Raw genomic sequence first — 16,482 nt, forward strand, 5'->3', positions numbered from 1 at the left:
CAGCTTGATCCCCTGTGTGGCTTTGCAGGGAAAGGTGTGGCAGGTCCAGCTCTCCCTCCCATAAGGCCCCCCCGGCTGCCTTACACAGCCCATCCCCTGGGGCAGAAACCTTCCCGGAGCCCAGGCCCCCAGCACCTGGGGAGCGGGAGACCCATGACTCCACCTCCCAGCTTCATACCCGCTCCCCCTGCCTGAGGATCACTCCAGCCTGATGGAGCACAAACCCATCCTTCCCAGTAGGAGGCGCTGCCCCCTCCTTCTCTGGGGCAGCCCCCACCCCCTGGGACCACCGGAGCCATGAGCCCATGGACAGAGCAAAGCCCAGCAGTGCCCAGGGCCATGCTGCCGGGCCACAGCATCCCCAGCCATTGGGAAGGAGGCCAAGCCGGGGTCGATGGAGCTGCGGGGTCCCAGGCTGGATGGCAGGAGGGCGTGGGGTAGTGGTGGGGAGAATGTTGTCACGGAGTCCCCGGGCGATGCTCTGGAACTGCTCCCCATGAAGCCAGTCAGGACTCTGGGGAAGTCTCCTTTCTGGGAGCAGCCTGTCTTCAGGACACACAGCTCACACAACTTCCACCTTCCTGGGTCTGACCTCGGAGCATTCAGCATCCTCTGCCCCTCCGTGCGCTTCACACAGCGAGTCCGCCCAGGCGGGGTCCTGGGGAAGCCAGAGGGTCCTGCCCCCCCAACTCCGCAGTCAGACGTGACTCTCAGCCAGCCAGTAAAACAGAACAGGTTTTTATTAGACGACAGGAACATGGTCTAAAACAGAGCTTGTAGGTGCAGAGAACAGGACCCCTCAGCCGGGTCCATTTTGGGGGGCAGTGAGCCAGACAACCACGTCTGCACTTCACTCCTTGTCCGCAGCCAGCCCCAAACTGAAACTCTCTCCAGCCCCTCCTCCTCTGGGCTTTTTCCCTTTCCTGGGCCAGGAGGTCACCTGATTCCTTTGTTCTCCAACCCTTTAGCTCTCACCTTGCAGGGGTGAAGGGCCCAGGCCATCAGTTGCCAGGAAACAGGGTGTCAGCCATTCTCTGTGTCCAGACCCCTGCACACACCTGTCCTCTAGGGCTCTGCAACGATCATACACCCTTACCCCACCCCCTAGATACTTAAGAACTGCAGAGGGGAAACTGAGGCACCCCCACACTATTCCGAGGAAACATTAAGAACAGTCCCGCTTTGTCACAGATGTGCAGGAAGGACTGGTCTGTCCAGGCTGAGCTGGGCTGCTAGGAGCAGGAGCTGGGGGAGCTGGGGTGAAGAGGTGGTGGGGGGAGGCAGGGGTTGGTTAGGAGGGGAGGCAGGATAGAGTCTCTTGGGGGGCAGAGTTGGGGTTGGGAAGAAGAGTGTGAAGGGTTTTAGGGGGAGCTTGGTGGGTCTGGGCCCTGTCTGGTCCAAGGTAGAAGTGGAGATGAGGCCAGCTGAGAGGCCACCGGAGGAGAAGGAAAAGGACCACAGGAGACTCAAGCCCTGCTTTGCTTCCCCCTCGCCCCCAGTTCTGTGAGAGCTACGGCATGGAGTACATCGTGGGCCGGGTCTGGATCGGCTTCTGGCTTATCATCCTGGTGCTGCTGGTGGTGGCCTTCGAGGGCAGCTTCCTGGTGCGCTACATCTCGCGCTACACCCAGGAGATCTTCTCCTTCCTCATCTCCCTCATCTTCATCTACGAGACCTTCGCCAAGCTCATTGCGGTAATGCCGGGGCGGGGAGGGCCACCCCGCGGCTCGGTTCAAAGAGGCTTTATTGCTGTCACAGCGCAGGTTGCCCAAGAGACAGACCCAGCTGGTATCTGACCTGCCCAGGGTGGGTCCCCTGAGCGGGTTGGGTCCCTTTATCCACTGTGTCCATCCCCGGCCTGGTGGCAGGTTGCTCCGTAGTGCTATTCTTGTAATGTTCTGCGCATGTGCATAGGTGAGTGGGTGATTGTGCACATATGAAGTATGGGGTGGGGGTGCATGGTTGTGTGATTTGGGGTGGAGTTTCACACATGTGTGGATATAATTCATAGCATCATAGGACTGGAAGGGACCCCAGGAGGTCATCTAGTCCACTCCCCTGCACTCAAGGCAGGACTAAGTATTATCTAGATCATCCCTGACAGGGGTTTGTCCAACCTGCTCTTAAATATCCCCAATGACGGAGATTCCACAACCTCCCTGGGCAATTTAACTACTCTGACAGTTAGGAATTTTTTCCTACTGTCCAACCTAAACCTCCCTTGCTGCAATTTAAGCCCATTGCTTCTTGTCCTATCCTGAGAGGTTAAGGAGAACCATTCTTCTCCCTCCTCCTTGTAACAATTGCGTTGGTGGACGGGATTACTTGTGATTGTTGGGTCTGTCAATGGGTGGGTAGGTGGAGTGCAGCAGAGTGATGACTCACCGGCACAGCACCTCCTGCTGGTTGTCTGGGAATTAGCTCTTTCCAGCCTCGGAGCGCCCTCTAATGGTCGGTGTCTCATCTGCCTCAGGTCCCCGTGTCCCTCCCGGAGCCATTGCCCCTTTCCTTGGGGTTGTGCCCCCAGCAGTACCCCCACACTCTGGGTCTCCTCTCCATAGGGCCCTCTATGCCCACCTTGCCTCAGTGGCTACTGCCAGTCGTCATCCAGCCCCCTCTCACTGGGGCAAACTGCAGTGTAACGGCCACTCATCACTGGCAAGGGGGTTGGACCATCTGCCTATGCCCGGGCTGCACCTCTGCAGCCCCAGTACCTGCCTTGGGCCTTTAACCAGGCCTCAGCCTGGGGGTTTACCAGGCTGGAGCGCCCCAGCTCCTCTTGCCCTTCCCCAGCCCTGCTCCGCTTCCGGTACCCTGTCCTCCCAGGCAGCCAGATCCTTCTCCCTCCAGGGCTGGAGAGAGACTGACTCAGATCCTGGCTCTCAGCCCTTTTAAAGGGCCCGCTGTGGCCGGCTTGGGCGTGGCCCCAGCTGTGGCTGCTTCCCCAATCAGACTAGGCTTTTCCCACCGGAGTGGGGAAACTGCCCCACTACACGGCAGGATGCCCATGTCTCTAGGGATGTGTAACGGACCCGGATGTGATCGTGTGGATACACATGGCTGCGGGTCCCTATGGCTGTGCGGGTACGTGTGTAGCGTGTTTGCAGATTGCATGCGTGAGTACGTAATGCGTTCACTTATAAGGCGTGGGCGTATGGGTGTGTAACAGAGCATCACGTGGACGGTGTCTGTGCGGCATATATGCATATGTTTGCCTGTCATTTCATGCAGCACGCGTGGGGGGGGGTGTCTAAATCAGGAAAGTAAGGGGCTTTTTTACACATGCCAGCTAGCATGGTAGCACCAAAACAGGTTACTGCCTTGTGTAGACGGTGCTAGTCGTGTTTAACCACGTCCGCTGGCCGCGATCAACCCTAGCCTCTCGGGCACGTCGTTAACCGGGACGGTCCTTGCCGGCTGCACGCGCGAAGTGACCGCTCGTGTTCCTGCTCTAGACAAGCCCCTTTGGAAACCCTGCACCTGAAGCTTTGCTGGCATCTTTGCCACATTTCACTGACCCGTTAAAAAAAATAATTTGGTCGCAGGAAGTGAGGTCACAGAGACACGGTTTCCATAGAAACTGAGAGCGAGCGAGTGAGTGCAAGAGTGAGCGAATGGGGGAGAGAGAAAGATACAGGAGGGAGAACAGGGAGAGAGATGGAGATGGAGCCCATCTGATAAGCTGCTTTTCCTCCTCCGCTGCCATTCTGTGCCTCAGTTTCACCCAGGGATGCTAATTCTAGGCTGCAACATGCAAATCCCAGCTCCAGTTTATGCACTGGGAGACCCCCCCCACGTGTCTCCGAAGCCCCCAGCCCACAGCAGCATGGCGCAGGCTTTGCTGGTTCTGCACTGCCGTCAGGCCTGAGATCGGGCTTCTCGGTCTGTTTGGGCAGAGCCGGGGATGGCTGGAAACCACGGCGGGCCGGGGAAGAGAGGAATCCAGCTGTGGCAGCTTGTCATTGTTGGGTGCCCCTGGCTGATTCCCAGAGAGGAGGCTCTTTTCAGATGTACGCGCACACATATCACACAGGGAAATCGCACAACTCACAGACAGATGGACACAGAGAGACACACACATCACCTGGACACACACAGACAAGTCACCCAGATACTCACCACGCTCAGACACTCAGACGGGCACAGTCACAGTCACGCAACACATGGACACACACGCACACGGAGCACATGGACACACAATGACACACACAAACCCACACACAGACTCACTCACGGCAGTCAGCTGCCCCATTGGTTTCCCACTCACTGGAGCTTTGTTTCAAATGAAACAAGGAGGATATTGATGCTAAAAATAACGCCCCTTTCCCATCCTTCCACGCTGCCAGCTGCTGCCGTTCCCTCGGCGTTCCCATGGCCCACACCCTGACAGGCCGGTCCCTCCTGCCAGAGCAGGGATAGTGCACCAGACACGCAGAGAGGTGTGCTCCTAAAACACAAGCTGCAGCACAATGCAGCTGTGCGTCAGAGTGCCCTACGGACGGGCGAGGGGGAAGATACAGAGGGACGCAGCTAGGCCACCCTCCTTACTGGGACAGGATTATCTCTGGCCCTGCATTCTCCAGGGCTGGCTTTAATCAGCCCATACAATGGGGCTCCCCCCCTTCCCAGAGGGGGGCAATGCCACAGACTTAGGGAGTTCACTGTCAGGGTTTCCTGGGTACATTGCTGGGTTTCACCCCATCCTTCGTAGTTACCCCACCTCCTCACCAGAGCCTCCCCTCCGTGCGGTCTGGCCCTGCAGGTGCATGGGGACAGTTATTCAGCCCCCTCTCTTGGTCACCACTTAGCTATGCCAGGTGTATGTAACAGTGGGCCCAGGGGAGTTAGGTGCCCAGCTCCAATTGAATTTCAATAGCATTTGGAGGAGGGGGGTTGTTTGAAAACCCCAGCCGGGCATTTGGTTTTTCCATTTGGTTGGTCCTGTCTGCGGCTGCCCGTGCTGCATTTGGGCGCGGACACGGATCGGATCACGAACACAGACAGCGGGCAGGTGGCCAGCCCACGAGGGGTATCAGGGGATGCCAGCAGCGGCACTGAACCCAGTACAGTGCAACTGGGCCCTGATCCACGCTCTGCTTCGTTGATCTCCTTTAACGCTGCGGGAGAAATGGGCTCCTGGAATAAAACCCCGTAAAGGGCTGGGGCAGGGGAGAGGTAGCCAGGGGTGGCAGGTGCGTGGGAGGCATGGGAATGGGACCCGAGTCTAAACCCTCTCTCTTCTCGCAGTCCCCTCCCCACCCCCATGCCATAGCAGCCTCCTGTCTCCTTGGAGGCTGCGGGGTCTCACCCCTGCCATGGGGGGCAGTGAAGACAGGTCAAGTGGGGAGAGTCCAATCTGTCTCTTGCCTTTCCTGTGGGATTTCACTTCCCCTTCTTTCCCCAGTCAAGCCCTTCCCACGCCCCCTGTCTGGGACAGCTCCCCTCCACTGAATCTCAATCCCACGGGGATCAATAGAAATTGTAGCCTGTGAGCCATCCCCCAGGGATGCCCAGAAACTGTGTGTGTGGGGGGGGTGCTGACAGTGTCTGCTCTAGGCAGGAAAGAGGGGCTGGGGTTTTTGTCCCAAAGGGATCATGCTCTAAGATTAACCCAACCCCGCCACTGGGTGGCCCTGTGAGGAGGGTGGCACAAAGCCCCGGAAGGGGAGGGTACCGCTGCCCCTATGAATGGGCTGAAGCAGGAGCAGGGCTCGGGGTGGGTGGGGCTCTAGAGAAATGGACTCAGGACCATCCTGCGATTGCCACCTGCCCTCTGTACTGCCTCCCTGACCTGCTGGCTTCCTCCCCAGATCTTCCAGAAGCACCCCCTGCAGAAGAGTTACGGGTCCAGAGACCCGCAACCCAACACAGCCCTGCTCTCCCTGGTCCTCATGGCCGGCACCTTCTTCATCGCCTTCTTCCTGCGCAAGTTCAAGAACAGCGCTTTCCTGCCCGGCAAGGTGGGTCTCAGCGCCAGGCCCGGCCTCCTGCTGTGGCTCCTTCGTACAGCCCCTGGGGGACCCACATTGCTGGGGCCCCACTCGCCCCGTTGTCCGACCGTGGGGCTGGAACCTGGGACTCCCAGCACTAAAAGTCACTGTGACTTGGGCTGAAGGCCAAGGCCTCAGCTGGGACTTTTTAACCTGAGCAGCGGGTTACCTCCTCTGCACTTCTAGGGTAGGGTTTGCGGAGCGGCTCCATCACCAGAGCGGGAGGATCCCCCCTCACCCCAGGGTCCGTGCAGTGCCCAGCCCAGCTGCTTGGGAGGGGGCAGGATTTGGGACTAAACTTGTTGGTTTGGGTTTAAAGTGGCTGGGGGATGGGCGTTGGCGAAGTCAGGTCTCTCCCTAGGGCAGCCATGCCAGCTTGCCACCTGCGGGCCTCCCCAGCCGTGCGTTTCCTCCACCCGCGAGTCGCAGCCCAGGCCCCGTTCGGTCCTCAGCCTCTCTGCTCAGCCTGCCAGCCAGGGGTATGTCCTGGGATCGGGGCCCGGCCCTGAGACCCGCCAAACCCCTTTCACCCAGGCCTCCAGAGAGGCAAAGATGCTTAAAAGGTCACAGAGGCCCTGGGTCAGGTCTGCAGATGGAGGCGTCCACTGCCCTTGGGGGCGAATGGCTCCTCCTCCGCCCACGGGGTCTGCTCCTCGCCTCCTGTCGCAGTACAGCATGGGCTGGTTCTTCACCTCGATGGACAAAGGAGCTGGGTGGGAGCCTTGTACCCGAGAGCAGCCAGCCTCTGCCTCTCCCTCCCAGAGCAGCCAGTTCCCCTCTCTCTTCTGGGGCTTCTGCACTCATTTGTAGTTGGCCAGCATCCTCCACCCCAGACATCTCCACGGTCCTCACGCTCCTGGATGCTACGCAGACAAGCCACTTCCTCCTGTAGCTCTCTGACCTCCTTTCTGAGGGACTCCACCCACAGACCCCTCTCACACCCAGTACTTCCCTCCTGCCTGGCTTTCACCAGCAGGGACATGCAGGCCGCTTTCCCAGCAAGTCATGGCCAAGGCTTGGGGGGAGCTGCCGGGGTCCCCCACCAGACAGGTGCAGGCAAAGGAAGAGTTATTAGATCTGAACTGCTGACCTCGAGGTGAAAGGCTCATTATTCCATTCCCTCTTGCTGCCAGTTCACCAACTTGGGCTGAACCTACAGGCAAAAGCCCCTCGAGTCCCCTTCCTAAACCCACTGTGAGCCAGCCAGTCTGCTTGACCTGCTCCCAGATTAGACGCAAGGAGGTGAGAAGCCCTGTGTACCATCTCCTAGGCCCCACCGGGTGAGCCAGTCCCCCCACACCTGGGGCCAGATTGGAACCAGTGCCCCCTCCAGGTGAAATGGCCTGTATCCCAGACCCTGCCCCCAGCATTAACACAGTGGCTGTTTGATTCACACAGCTGTTTTTCCCTAGCTCCGGCGCGTGATTGGTGACTTTGGGGTCCCCATTTCCATCTTCATCATGGCGCTGGCTGACTTCTTCATGAAGGACAACACATACACCCAGGTGAGTGAGTGGAGAAGGGGAAGAGTGCATTGATGCATGTGGCCCCAGCTTTTTGCAGGGGCCAGACTCGGCATGAGCGGTCGGTATTGGCCTGAGAATGCTCACGATCTCATGTCTGTGTGTGTCGCTCCTTCCATCCACTTTGCAGACTTCACTGACGGTGGACAGGGTGCGGGCTAGTGGTTTGACTAGGAGACTGGCCCTCAGGACTCCTGGTTTCTAAGCCTGTATCTGAGAAAGGAACGTGATTAAGGTGGGGCTATGCTGGGATACTCCCGTTGTGTAGACCCAGCCTACAGGAACAAAAGGTTTTTCTCCAGTGCTGAAGGAACAAGACCTCCCTGAACAATGATAGGTAGATCAACAGAAGCGGTTTTCTGTCAACCTTGCTGTGTCCACATAGGTCAACATAGCTACGGTGCCCAGTGGGGTAGATTTTTCAAACCCCTGACTGACAGATCTATGTTGACCTACATGTTTAGTGTAGACCAGGCCCTCACGGCTACAGCAGGGGATGTGGCATCAGGACTCCTGGGTTCTATTCCTTGCTCTGGGCATGGAGTGTTGTCGAATGATTAGAGCTGGAGACGGGGCATCAGGACTCCTGGGTTCTATTCCTATGTCTGCAGCCAACTGGCCATGTGATCATCCGTGAGTCATTTCACCTCTTGGTACCAACCTCCAAGGGCAGAGATAATGAGGTTGCATTAATTAACTGCTCTGCAGAGTGCTCAGATGAAAGGCATTAGAGAAGGGCCAGTCTCCATTTTGGAGCGCTCCATGCTGGTGACCTCTCAGGGCCCCACGCCCATGCTCATCCTCTGCTGCAGACTCCCGGGTGCTCTGTCCCTTCTGCCACTGCCTGGCTCTGGATTTGGGCATTTGGATCATTCATCTCTCTCGGTCTCTCTTCCAGAAACTTAGCGTTCCTAAAGGCCTCCAGGTCTCCAATACAACTGCCCGGGGATGGTTCATCCATCCGCTGGGGAAAAACAAAGACTTCCCAATCTGGATGATGTTTGGTGCTGCCCTTCCTGCCATCTTGGTCTTTATCCTCATTTTCCTGGAGTCGCAGATCACAACGTAAGGCCGTGGTTCTCAACCAGGGCTCTGGGGCCCCCGGGGGGCTGCGAGCAGGTTTCAGGGGGTCCGCCGGGCAGAGCCAGCATTAGACTTCTTGGGGCCAAAGGCAGAAAGGCAAAGCCCAACCACATGGGGCTGAAGCCCGGTGCCCCAAGACCCGCCACCCAGGGCTGAAGCCGAAACCTGAGCAACTTAGCTTTGCGGGGTCTCCTGCGGTGTGGGGCCCTGGGCAACTGCCCTGCTTGCAGCTGACCTAATGCTGGCTCTGGCTTTTATATGCAGAAAGCCAGTTGTTGTGGCATAGGTGGGCCATGGAGTTTTTATAGCATGTTGGGGGGGCCTCTGAAAGAAAAAGGGTGAGAACCCCTGACTTAAGGGACTGGAGGGTGGGGGAGAGGGAGACCTGGAGATTGGGGCTGCGAAAAGGAGTGGTGGAGAGATGGAGACACAGCAGAGCAAGCGAGAAGAAGAGGAGGAAGGGATAGAAAAGAGGAAGAAAAGGAGGGATGGAGAGGCAGAAGAAGAAAGAGAAGAGCTCCGACCTTACTGCTGAAGAGATCCTGGGGGCTCCATCCCTCTGCAGATCTGAGGATTGGAAGGGCTGTCCTCTCTTCTGCTGCTTCAGGGGGGTGAGAGCAGGGAGGCTGATGGGGTGAGGAGGGATGGATGGGAACAATCCTTGGATTACAGCGGATGCTATTTCACCCTCTCCCCCAGGCTGATTGTGAGCAAGCCCGAGAGGAAGCTGGTGAAGGGTTCAGGTTTCCATCTGGACCTGCTGCTGATTGTCGGCATGGGAGGCATAGCTGCGCTCTTTGGCATGCCCTGGCTCAGTGCCACCACGGTGAGGACCATCACTCACGCCAACGCCCTGACAGTGATGGCCAAGGCCACCACCCCTGGGGAGAAGGTCCACGTCCAGGAGGTCAAGGAGCAGAGGATCAGTGGGCTCCTGGTGTCCATCCTTGTAGGTGAGTCTTTCTAAACGGGCTTTCAGGAGGGCACCATCCCAGCAGCCTGGATGGCTCAAGTGGGCTGGGAATAGGATGATGGAGCACGGCCCCTCTAGGTGGCTAGTTCAGATTCAGTCCCTGTGGGCAGTGAGCATGGCTGTGTTTGCATAGATGGTCGTGGCCCAGTTCCTAGCAGGACCAGCATCTGTGGTGCAAAAACTACAGCCATGGATGGCTTCCCTCTCAAGCAAGCAGCCAAGGACAGATTGGCTGCGGTGAGAACTTGCCAGGGCGGGGATGAAAATGGTGCTGAGGGGACAAAGGAGACGTGCTTTCCTGCAGCCTCTTCTGTGGCTAACAAGGCGTCTCTTGGGACCTTTCCCTGCGCACGTGAGAAATGGGACAATGCAGAGGAACGCTGGCCCGGTGCTGGCACGGAGGTCCGGGCTGGGCTCTTGGCAGCTCTCCAGCTGGCCCGTGAAGGGAAGGCTCACCCTCCAGCCAAGCTGGCGTTTCTAGGCCACTCCATTCTCACAGGGACGCCTCTCTCCCCGGCAGGTCTCTCGATCCTCATGGAGCCCATCCTGAAGCTGATCCCGCTGGCTGTGCTCTTCGGGATCTTTCTCTACATGGGGGTCACCTCCTTGAATGGGATCCAGCTTTATGACCGCATCCTCCTCCTGCTGAAGCCACCCAAGTACCACCCCGACGAGCCCTACGTCAAACGGGTGAGGGCGCTGCTCCTCTCTGCTTCGTTGTGGGGGGTTTTCCTTGGCCGGGTGGGGTGGCAACAGGCTCTCCCAGCTGAGGAAGGGCAAAGGGGACAGGTCCTCCCACGCTCTCCGCTATCGGGTGTGTTGCAGACAAGACGGGTGTCGGTACCGCACAGCTCTGGCCTGGTTGGTCCAGAGCTCACATTTGGTTGCAGCTCCTCAGACTTACGTGGTTACAGGGGAAATTTCCCAGGAGGCCCCAGGACTTGGGGGACCCTAATGGCCCCTCTGAGCCACAGCAAACTGTGTACAGATCCCGTCTGAGTCCTGAACTGGCAGGGGCCACAGGGCCCGACGGAACCTAGCTCCCCACACAGGGTCTGGCGGCTGGAGAAGTCTTGCAGGGGGCATGATCTAAGCCAGCCCCTCATGTGCTACTCACAGTGCTGGGGGAGCAGGGGCAGTGCATTGGCCAGCCCAGCCCCGAGGCCGCTGGGATCACAGCACTCAGCACCAGTCTTATCAGAAAGGAGGAAAGATCATCCCGCTCCCACTTGGGGCCTGGAGGGGCAGGGCCAGGGCAGACTCAGCATGGACCACCCACTGCCCAGATCACCTGCACGGAAACCCTTCCTCTCTCCTGTCCCCAGAGACCCTCACCTCCCCAGTCCCAGGCTGCAGATGCCCCCTGCTTCCCCAGCTCTGGGGAGCAGCGGGGAGACACCCTCATTCCTCTCCCTGGCACGGATCTGAAGTGTGGGGCATACAGAGAGGGGAGGTGCTTGCTCTTGGTGCTAGACTCTCCTGCTGGTTCGTGGGATCCTGTGCATCAAGTGGGTTGCAGCTCTGCCCAAGCGGGGTACGGGGGGGTGCTGTCTCAGGGGTGGGGGCCACCGGGGCAGCTCTGAATCTCCCCGGCTTTTGCCTTAAAGGTGAAGACCTGGCGGATGCACATCTTCACGTTCACCCAGATCATGTGCCTGGCCACCCTGTGGGTGGTGAAGTCCACCCCGGCCTCCTTGGCGTTGCCGTTCCTCCTCATCCTGACGGTGCCCCTGCGCCGCTTCCTGCTCCCCAAGATCTTCAAGGACATCGAACTCAAGTGTGTAGGTATCCATTGCCCCGCACCCCAAGCCTTTGCTCCAAGAGGTGGGAGGGGAGGACATGGAGGAGGTGGGGAGCAGCTCCCTGATAGAGAATCATCAGAGAGGAGGGCGCTTCCCAATTCCTTTCTGGACAGCATTTGATCTTCCATCCCCATCCTCCAGCACCCAAGATGTGAGTCCCATTGCCGTGCCCTGAGAAGAGAGCCACACGACTGGGCAGGGCAGGCCCTCAGGGCTTCCTGGTTCTCTCTGCTCCTACCCCCCATCCCACGAGAGCCCTAATGGTATCCCCGCTTCCTTCCAGCTGGACGCAGACGATGCCGACGTGACCTTTGATGAGACAGAAGGCCGTGATGTGTACCATGAAGTGCAGATGCCGATCTGAGCCCCTGCTTTCTTGTGTCCTCCATATAAGGAACAGAGGGTTCCTTTCCCAGGCTTTTCAGAGAGCCCAGAGTCTGGGTTCAAAGAAATGTGTGTGTGTGTGTGTGTGTGTGACACACAGACACACACACACGCCAAGGAATCTATGTAGCTACACACCACACACTCACACACACGCATTACATGCGCTTCCGATTCTGTAGCACCACAAAGCAACTTTTCAAGACTTCAAAACCTGACCTGGAGGACAAATAGTGCTTCCAAGCTGCATCCAGACTGCTAGAGATGGGCACCCAAGACGTGGACTCCGTTCAGCGCTGGTTCAGCAGCTAAGTGACCCGGGAATATATTTCTCTTTTTTTGTTTTCTTTTTATGGCTTGATCTGTTGTACCCACCCACTGGGATAAAGGGCCAGCTCTCCGGGGAAGAGGGAATCTTGGCTCTCATCTGCTTGCCCGGCCGTGTATGTACCGCTACACAGACGGGCATGTGGTCTGGTGCTCCCTTTTGCCTCAGCCCCTGGGTAGTAATGATTCCTGCCAGATTTCATTTTTCTACAGACCGTTAAAGAGTTAATCCCACTGGCAGGTCTCTTTGCAGACCCTGGCCCTGGTGTATGTAGCCCAGGGCATACAAAGCAAAACAGTAAGCACTCAGCCAGAGTCCGAGGAGATGGCTTGGAAGGGCTGCTTCTCCTCCCAGATGAAGAAGGCGGCTCCAAAAGAGAGCAAGGAAGAAGGCAAGTGAGGAAAAGCCAAGGTGGAGAGGCAGCCTTTAGAATCACCTTGTGGCCACGGAACCAAGGGAGCACCAAGTGCCCGTCAATCCGGGGTGGCCTCGGGCTAACAGAATCCAGGTTGCCACGGTGGAGGGATGGGGCTAGCCGAGGGATCCATCCTGCAGCCTTCTGCACAGGGAGGGCAGGGTGAGAGGGGAAGTCAGGCAGGTTTTGCCCAGGAGCCTGAGGCTGGGGTGAATTCTCCCCGACCTCCCCTCCCACCAGCTTCCGAGCCCTTTCCCGGACAAACTTTGGTGCTAACCAGTCTGAGGACTCTGCTCAGACAGGACCCTAAGCTGTACATGTTGCTCCTTTATACTTATTTCCAGGGCCTCTGGGGCACTTGCTTGGGAACTGAACCGGGCTCCCCTGGTTCGGGGCTCACGTTGCAGCCAGGCCTGAAAAAAAATGTTACCGGAGGGGGACAAAGCGTTCGCTGATGGCCCTGGGATCTCCTGTGTGCAGGCAAAGTGTGGCTGTGGCTGGCACCGTGTCCAGCTCAGGACGAGAGGATGGGGGTTAGAATTCTGCGCTCTCATCACGGATGACATGTAATTAGCGCCTATAACAAGTTACTTTAACAAACCCCTTTGCAGTCAATAAAGGGCTGGGTAGAAACCAGGTGGCCAACCCCAGATGCTCCAACATCCTCACCCCCAGTCCCCAAAGATCTCCCAGGGAAGGGAAGGGAGCACTAGCTCCAGGCAGATGCTGTATCCTCAGCCTGGCCATGTTACTAAGCTGTGTTCGAATCCCGCTCGGGCAGGATTTCCCCCAGAATGTGGCTCCCTCTGACTAACACAATACAGCATCGCTGACCTTGGGCCAAGTGCTGAGTGGTGTAAGCAGGTGCAGCTGCCGCTGAGCCCCGCTAGGGTCGTGTTCGCTTACACCAGCGCTGGATTGGATCCCTTATATAACCTGACACGGGTGCTGCTTTTCCTTACTGCAGCAATTTCATCTGGACAGTGGCGTGGGTGGGACGTCCCAAGAAGGGCTCAGAGTCTCCAACAAGCACAATGAGAGTGGAGGGTGCTCAGCACCTTACGGGATCCAGCCCGTGTTCAGATCCTTTTCCAGCTGTGCAGAGGATTGCACCTGCTCTGCCCTTTCTCAGCATCCCTCCTCGAGTCAAGCCCTCCAACGATCTAAGAGCCCATGCAATTCTGCATCTATGTAACTCTGCCAATCAGACCAGATTAAGGCAGATCTGAATCAGGCCCTCAGTCTGTGAAACATCATGAGCTTCACAACCTTTGTTTGTATGATTTAGTTAGTGTAGAATAAAGACTTCAGGCCAAATCTTCAGCAGATCTAAATAATCAGCGCTTCACTGACTTCAAGGAACCCAGCTGGTTTTCTTTTGTTTGTATTAACTTATCATCTGTCCCGGGGAATTCAATATGTAAATAGGAAGAGGATAAATTTATATATTTGGCATTAAGAAAATAATGATAAAACGGATCTTAAAAAAAAAGTTTTATAATGCTTTTGTAGTTAGAGTCTATGTAAAAAGCAAAAGAAAAAAGAAAAAAAAAGAGCGGGTGAAATTACCTGTATATTTTACACTAGTGATAAAGGATGTTTGTAATTTATTTTTAAAAAAATGTATTTAAAAATATTCTGATTGTGCTTCTGCCTTGTAAAAGAGTGCTAGGGGATGAGGAAGGGTATATGTGCATGCAGAAAGTTGGGGGGACCATTTGATAGTCTAGGAAGGCTTTTTTAAAGGATATTTGTAGAGACAGATTTAGGGACCACCATGTCCACTTTAGTGTTTTTAAACTAATATTAATATACTTTTTTTTTTAAAAATCCATTTTGTTTTCATTGAAACATTCCCCTGCTGTGGCTGCCACCCAGCCAGATTCTGATCTGTTAGACCAATACAAATCTGGAGCAACTCCTTTGACATCAGTAGAGATGATCTGGATTCTTACCAGGGCAAGTGAGATTAGAAGCTGACCCCCCAGCCCAGCTGCTAGGGCATGAGAACCAGGAAGTGAAATTGACTAGAAGAAATAAGGTTAAACGAACTAGTTGGTTGTTTCCCTCGCCGCATTGTCTCTAAAATGAGTGAAATGCGAAAACAAACAAACAAAGAGCATAAATAGAGATAAGTGGTAGAAATTCTTTCAGGTAGAATCATCTCAGGGGTTATTGGGAACGTAAAGAAGAAATTTGTGCTTTAGAAATTATGAGCCTGCCTCAAAGCCCACTGAAGCCAATAGGAGTCTCTCCATTGACTCTGATGGGTGTTGGATCGCATCCTCTATGATTTGTTGGGTTTTTTTTAAACCAGATGGTGCCTCCTTTATAGGGCCGGACCATGCAAAGTGCTGAGCAGCTCCTGATAGCACCTTGCAGACTCCAGCTGATAGTTCTCAGTCCTGACACTCCTCTCCCTTACTCTGGTTTAAAGCAGGAGTAACTCCCCCTGAAGTCAGCAGAGCTGCGTAAGCATAAAACTGGGTAAGGAGATGGAGACTCAGGCTCCTTGTGTTTAGGTGGCCTCTGGGGGGACTGTCTTCTTTGGAGGAGAAGCCTCTCCATGCACTGGAAGAATGAATGGGGGCAAGTAAGGGTGTGAGGTGAATGAGGCAGCACCACCTACCTCGTTTATTAAATGCTGGATTCACTAAGGATTCTGGATCTTTGGCAAGTTTTTTAAAAGATAGACTTGAACATGAATTGAATCGTGTTTAAAAAAAAAAAAGAAAGAAAGAGAGAATGGACTGATTCTGCTCTGTGTAACTCCAGCTTTACCCCATGTAATGCCACTGAAATCAAGAGTCACACTGGCTTGGAACCGGAGTCAGGCCCAAAGATCCCAGAGCTGAGCAATAAATGATGTGAATGGAACTCACTAAAGGGCTTAGAGTGTGTACATGTTACAGTCTTTTCCACATGGGGAAGGGGGTTTTGCAGGATTTGTTGCTGCCTGGGGCTGGTAGCAAGAGATACTAAACGTAAGTCCAATTTTCAAACTGGATACGCTCAGCTAAGGCACTCAGTTCTACATTTGGCCTCTTGAACAGGCAGTTAGTTGCCTAAACACCCCTGTAAGGTGCCAAGTGAGCCCAGTTGGCTCAGATGTCTAAGTGACAGTGTGCAAGCCAGATCTGGAACTGAGCACTGTGTGTGTGAGAGAGAGAGAGGAAACGGTGATCATGTGTGGGAATGTATTTGTGTGTGCGAAAGGGATTGTGTGTCTGTGCACATGACAGAATTCTGTCTACTTAACTATTGATTAGACCATGAGCAGAGGCTTTTCCCCTTGTGAGAAAAAAAGATAGAAAGGGACCGTAGGACAAAGCTGACTTTAGTGTGAGAATCCGGCCTGCACTGTACCTCACTCGGACCATTGTTGTCTGGCCCGTGTGGCCCAAACCAAACCTACCTTGAGATATATTGTGTTAGGATTATTCTGTAGCCTTGTCACCTGTATGTCAGAACTAAACAGAATGTTGTGTGCTTTGGTTTTTCATGAAATTAAAAATAATGCACCTCTGTATGATGCTTTGAAAAAAATAAAAAATACATTTGAATGAAAAAAAACACCTGGAGAAATTATTTTTTTGCATTTACCAGCAGATTCTCTTATTTATAATAAGAATTAAGAGAATTGCAATAGCTCCGAGAAACCCCAGCCATGGATCAGGCCCCTGTAATGCCAGGTGTTGTACAAAACACAGAACAAAAACAGTTCATTCTCAAGGAGCTTATTCTGTGCAAATAAAACAGTTTAATACATGCAAAAAGATCATCACCTGCTTTAATTCCTAACTTCCAGGGGCCCTGGCAGCTCTCTGTCTCTAGGGCTGCAGACCCTCCATCGTAGGATTTTCTCCACCACAATGTTATTTACGTGATAGTAGCACGTGCAGCCTCCAAATGAGATCAAGGCCCTGGTGTGCTGGGCACTGTTCACAGACTTAGGTTACGTCTACATTACAGACTTCTGCCAGT

General features: G+C 55.1%; 1 protein-coding gene across 4 annotated transcripts in view; it reads left to right on the forward strand.

Annotated features, from left to right (window-relative positions):
- The window catches only part of SLC4A1 (solute carrier family 4 member 1 (Diego blood group)), a 41,599-nt gene extending 25,811 nt beyond the window's left edge, over positions 1-15,788 (forward strand). For 3 of the 4 annotated variants that reach the window (XR_012156420.1, XR_012156419.1, XR_012156421.1), the window contains 9 exons: positions 1,500-1,694; positions 5,811-5,960; positions 7,403-7,495; positions 8,412-8,578; positions 9,296-9,549; positions 10,090-10,259; positions 11,177-11,350; positions 11,655-13,064; positions 13,466-15,788. Coding sequence is in view for 1 of the 4 variants with exons in the window: in XM_073326241.1 (XP_073182342.1) it covers positions 1,500-1,694; positions 5,811-5,960; positions 7,403-7,495; positions 8,412-8,578; positions 9,296-9,549; positions 10,090-10,259; positions 11,177-11,350; positions 11,655-11,735 (1,284 nt within the window). In the remaining 3 variants the exon portion in view is untranslated. Of the gene's footprint in view, positions 1-1,499; positions 1,695-5,810; positions 5,961-7,402; positions 7,496-8,411; positions 8,579-9,295; positions 9,550-10,089; positions 10,260-11,176; positions 11,351-11,654 lie in introns of all 4 variants that reach the window. The other variant, XM_073326241.1, reaches the window with a different exon arrangement.
- The last annotated feature ends 694 nt before the right edge of the window (positions 15,789-16,482 follow it).

Source organism: Lepidochelys kempii, chromosome 27 (genome assembly GCF_965140265.1).
Source record: "Lepidochelys kempii isolate rLepKem1 chromosome 27, rLepKem1.hap2, whole genome shotgun sequence".
Classification (NCBI taxonomy): Eukaryota; Metazoa; Chordata; order Testudines; family Cheloniidae; genus Lepidochelys; species Lepidochelys kempii.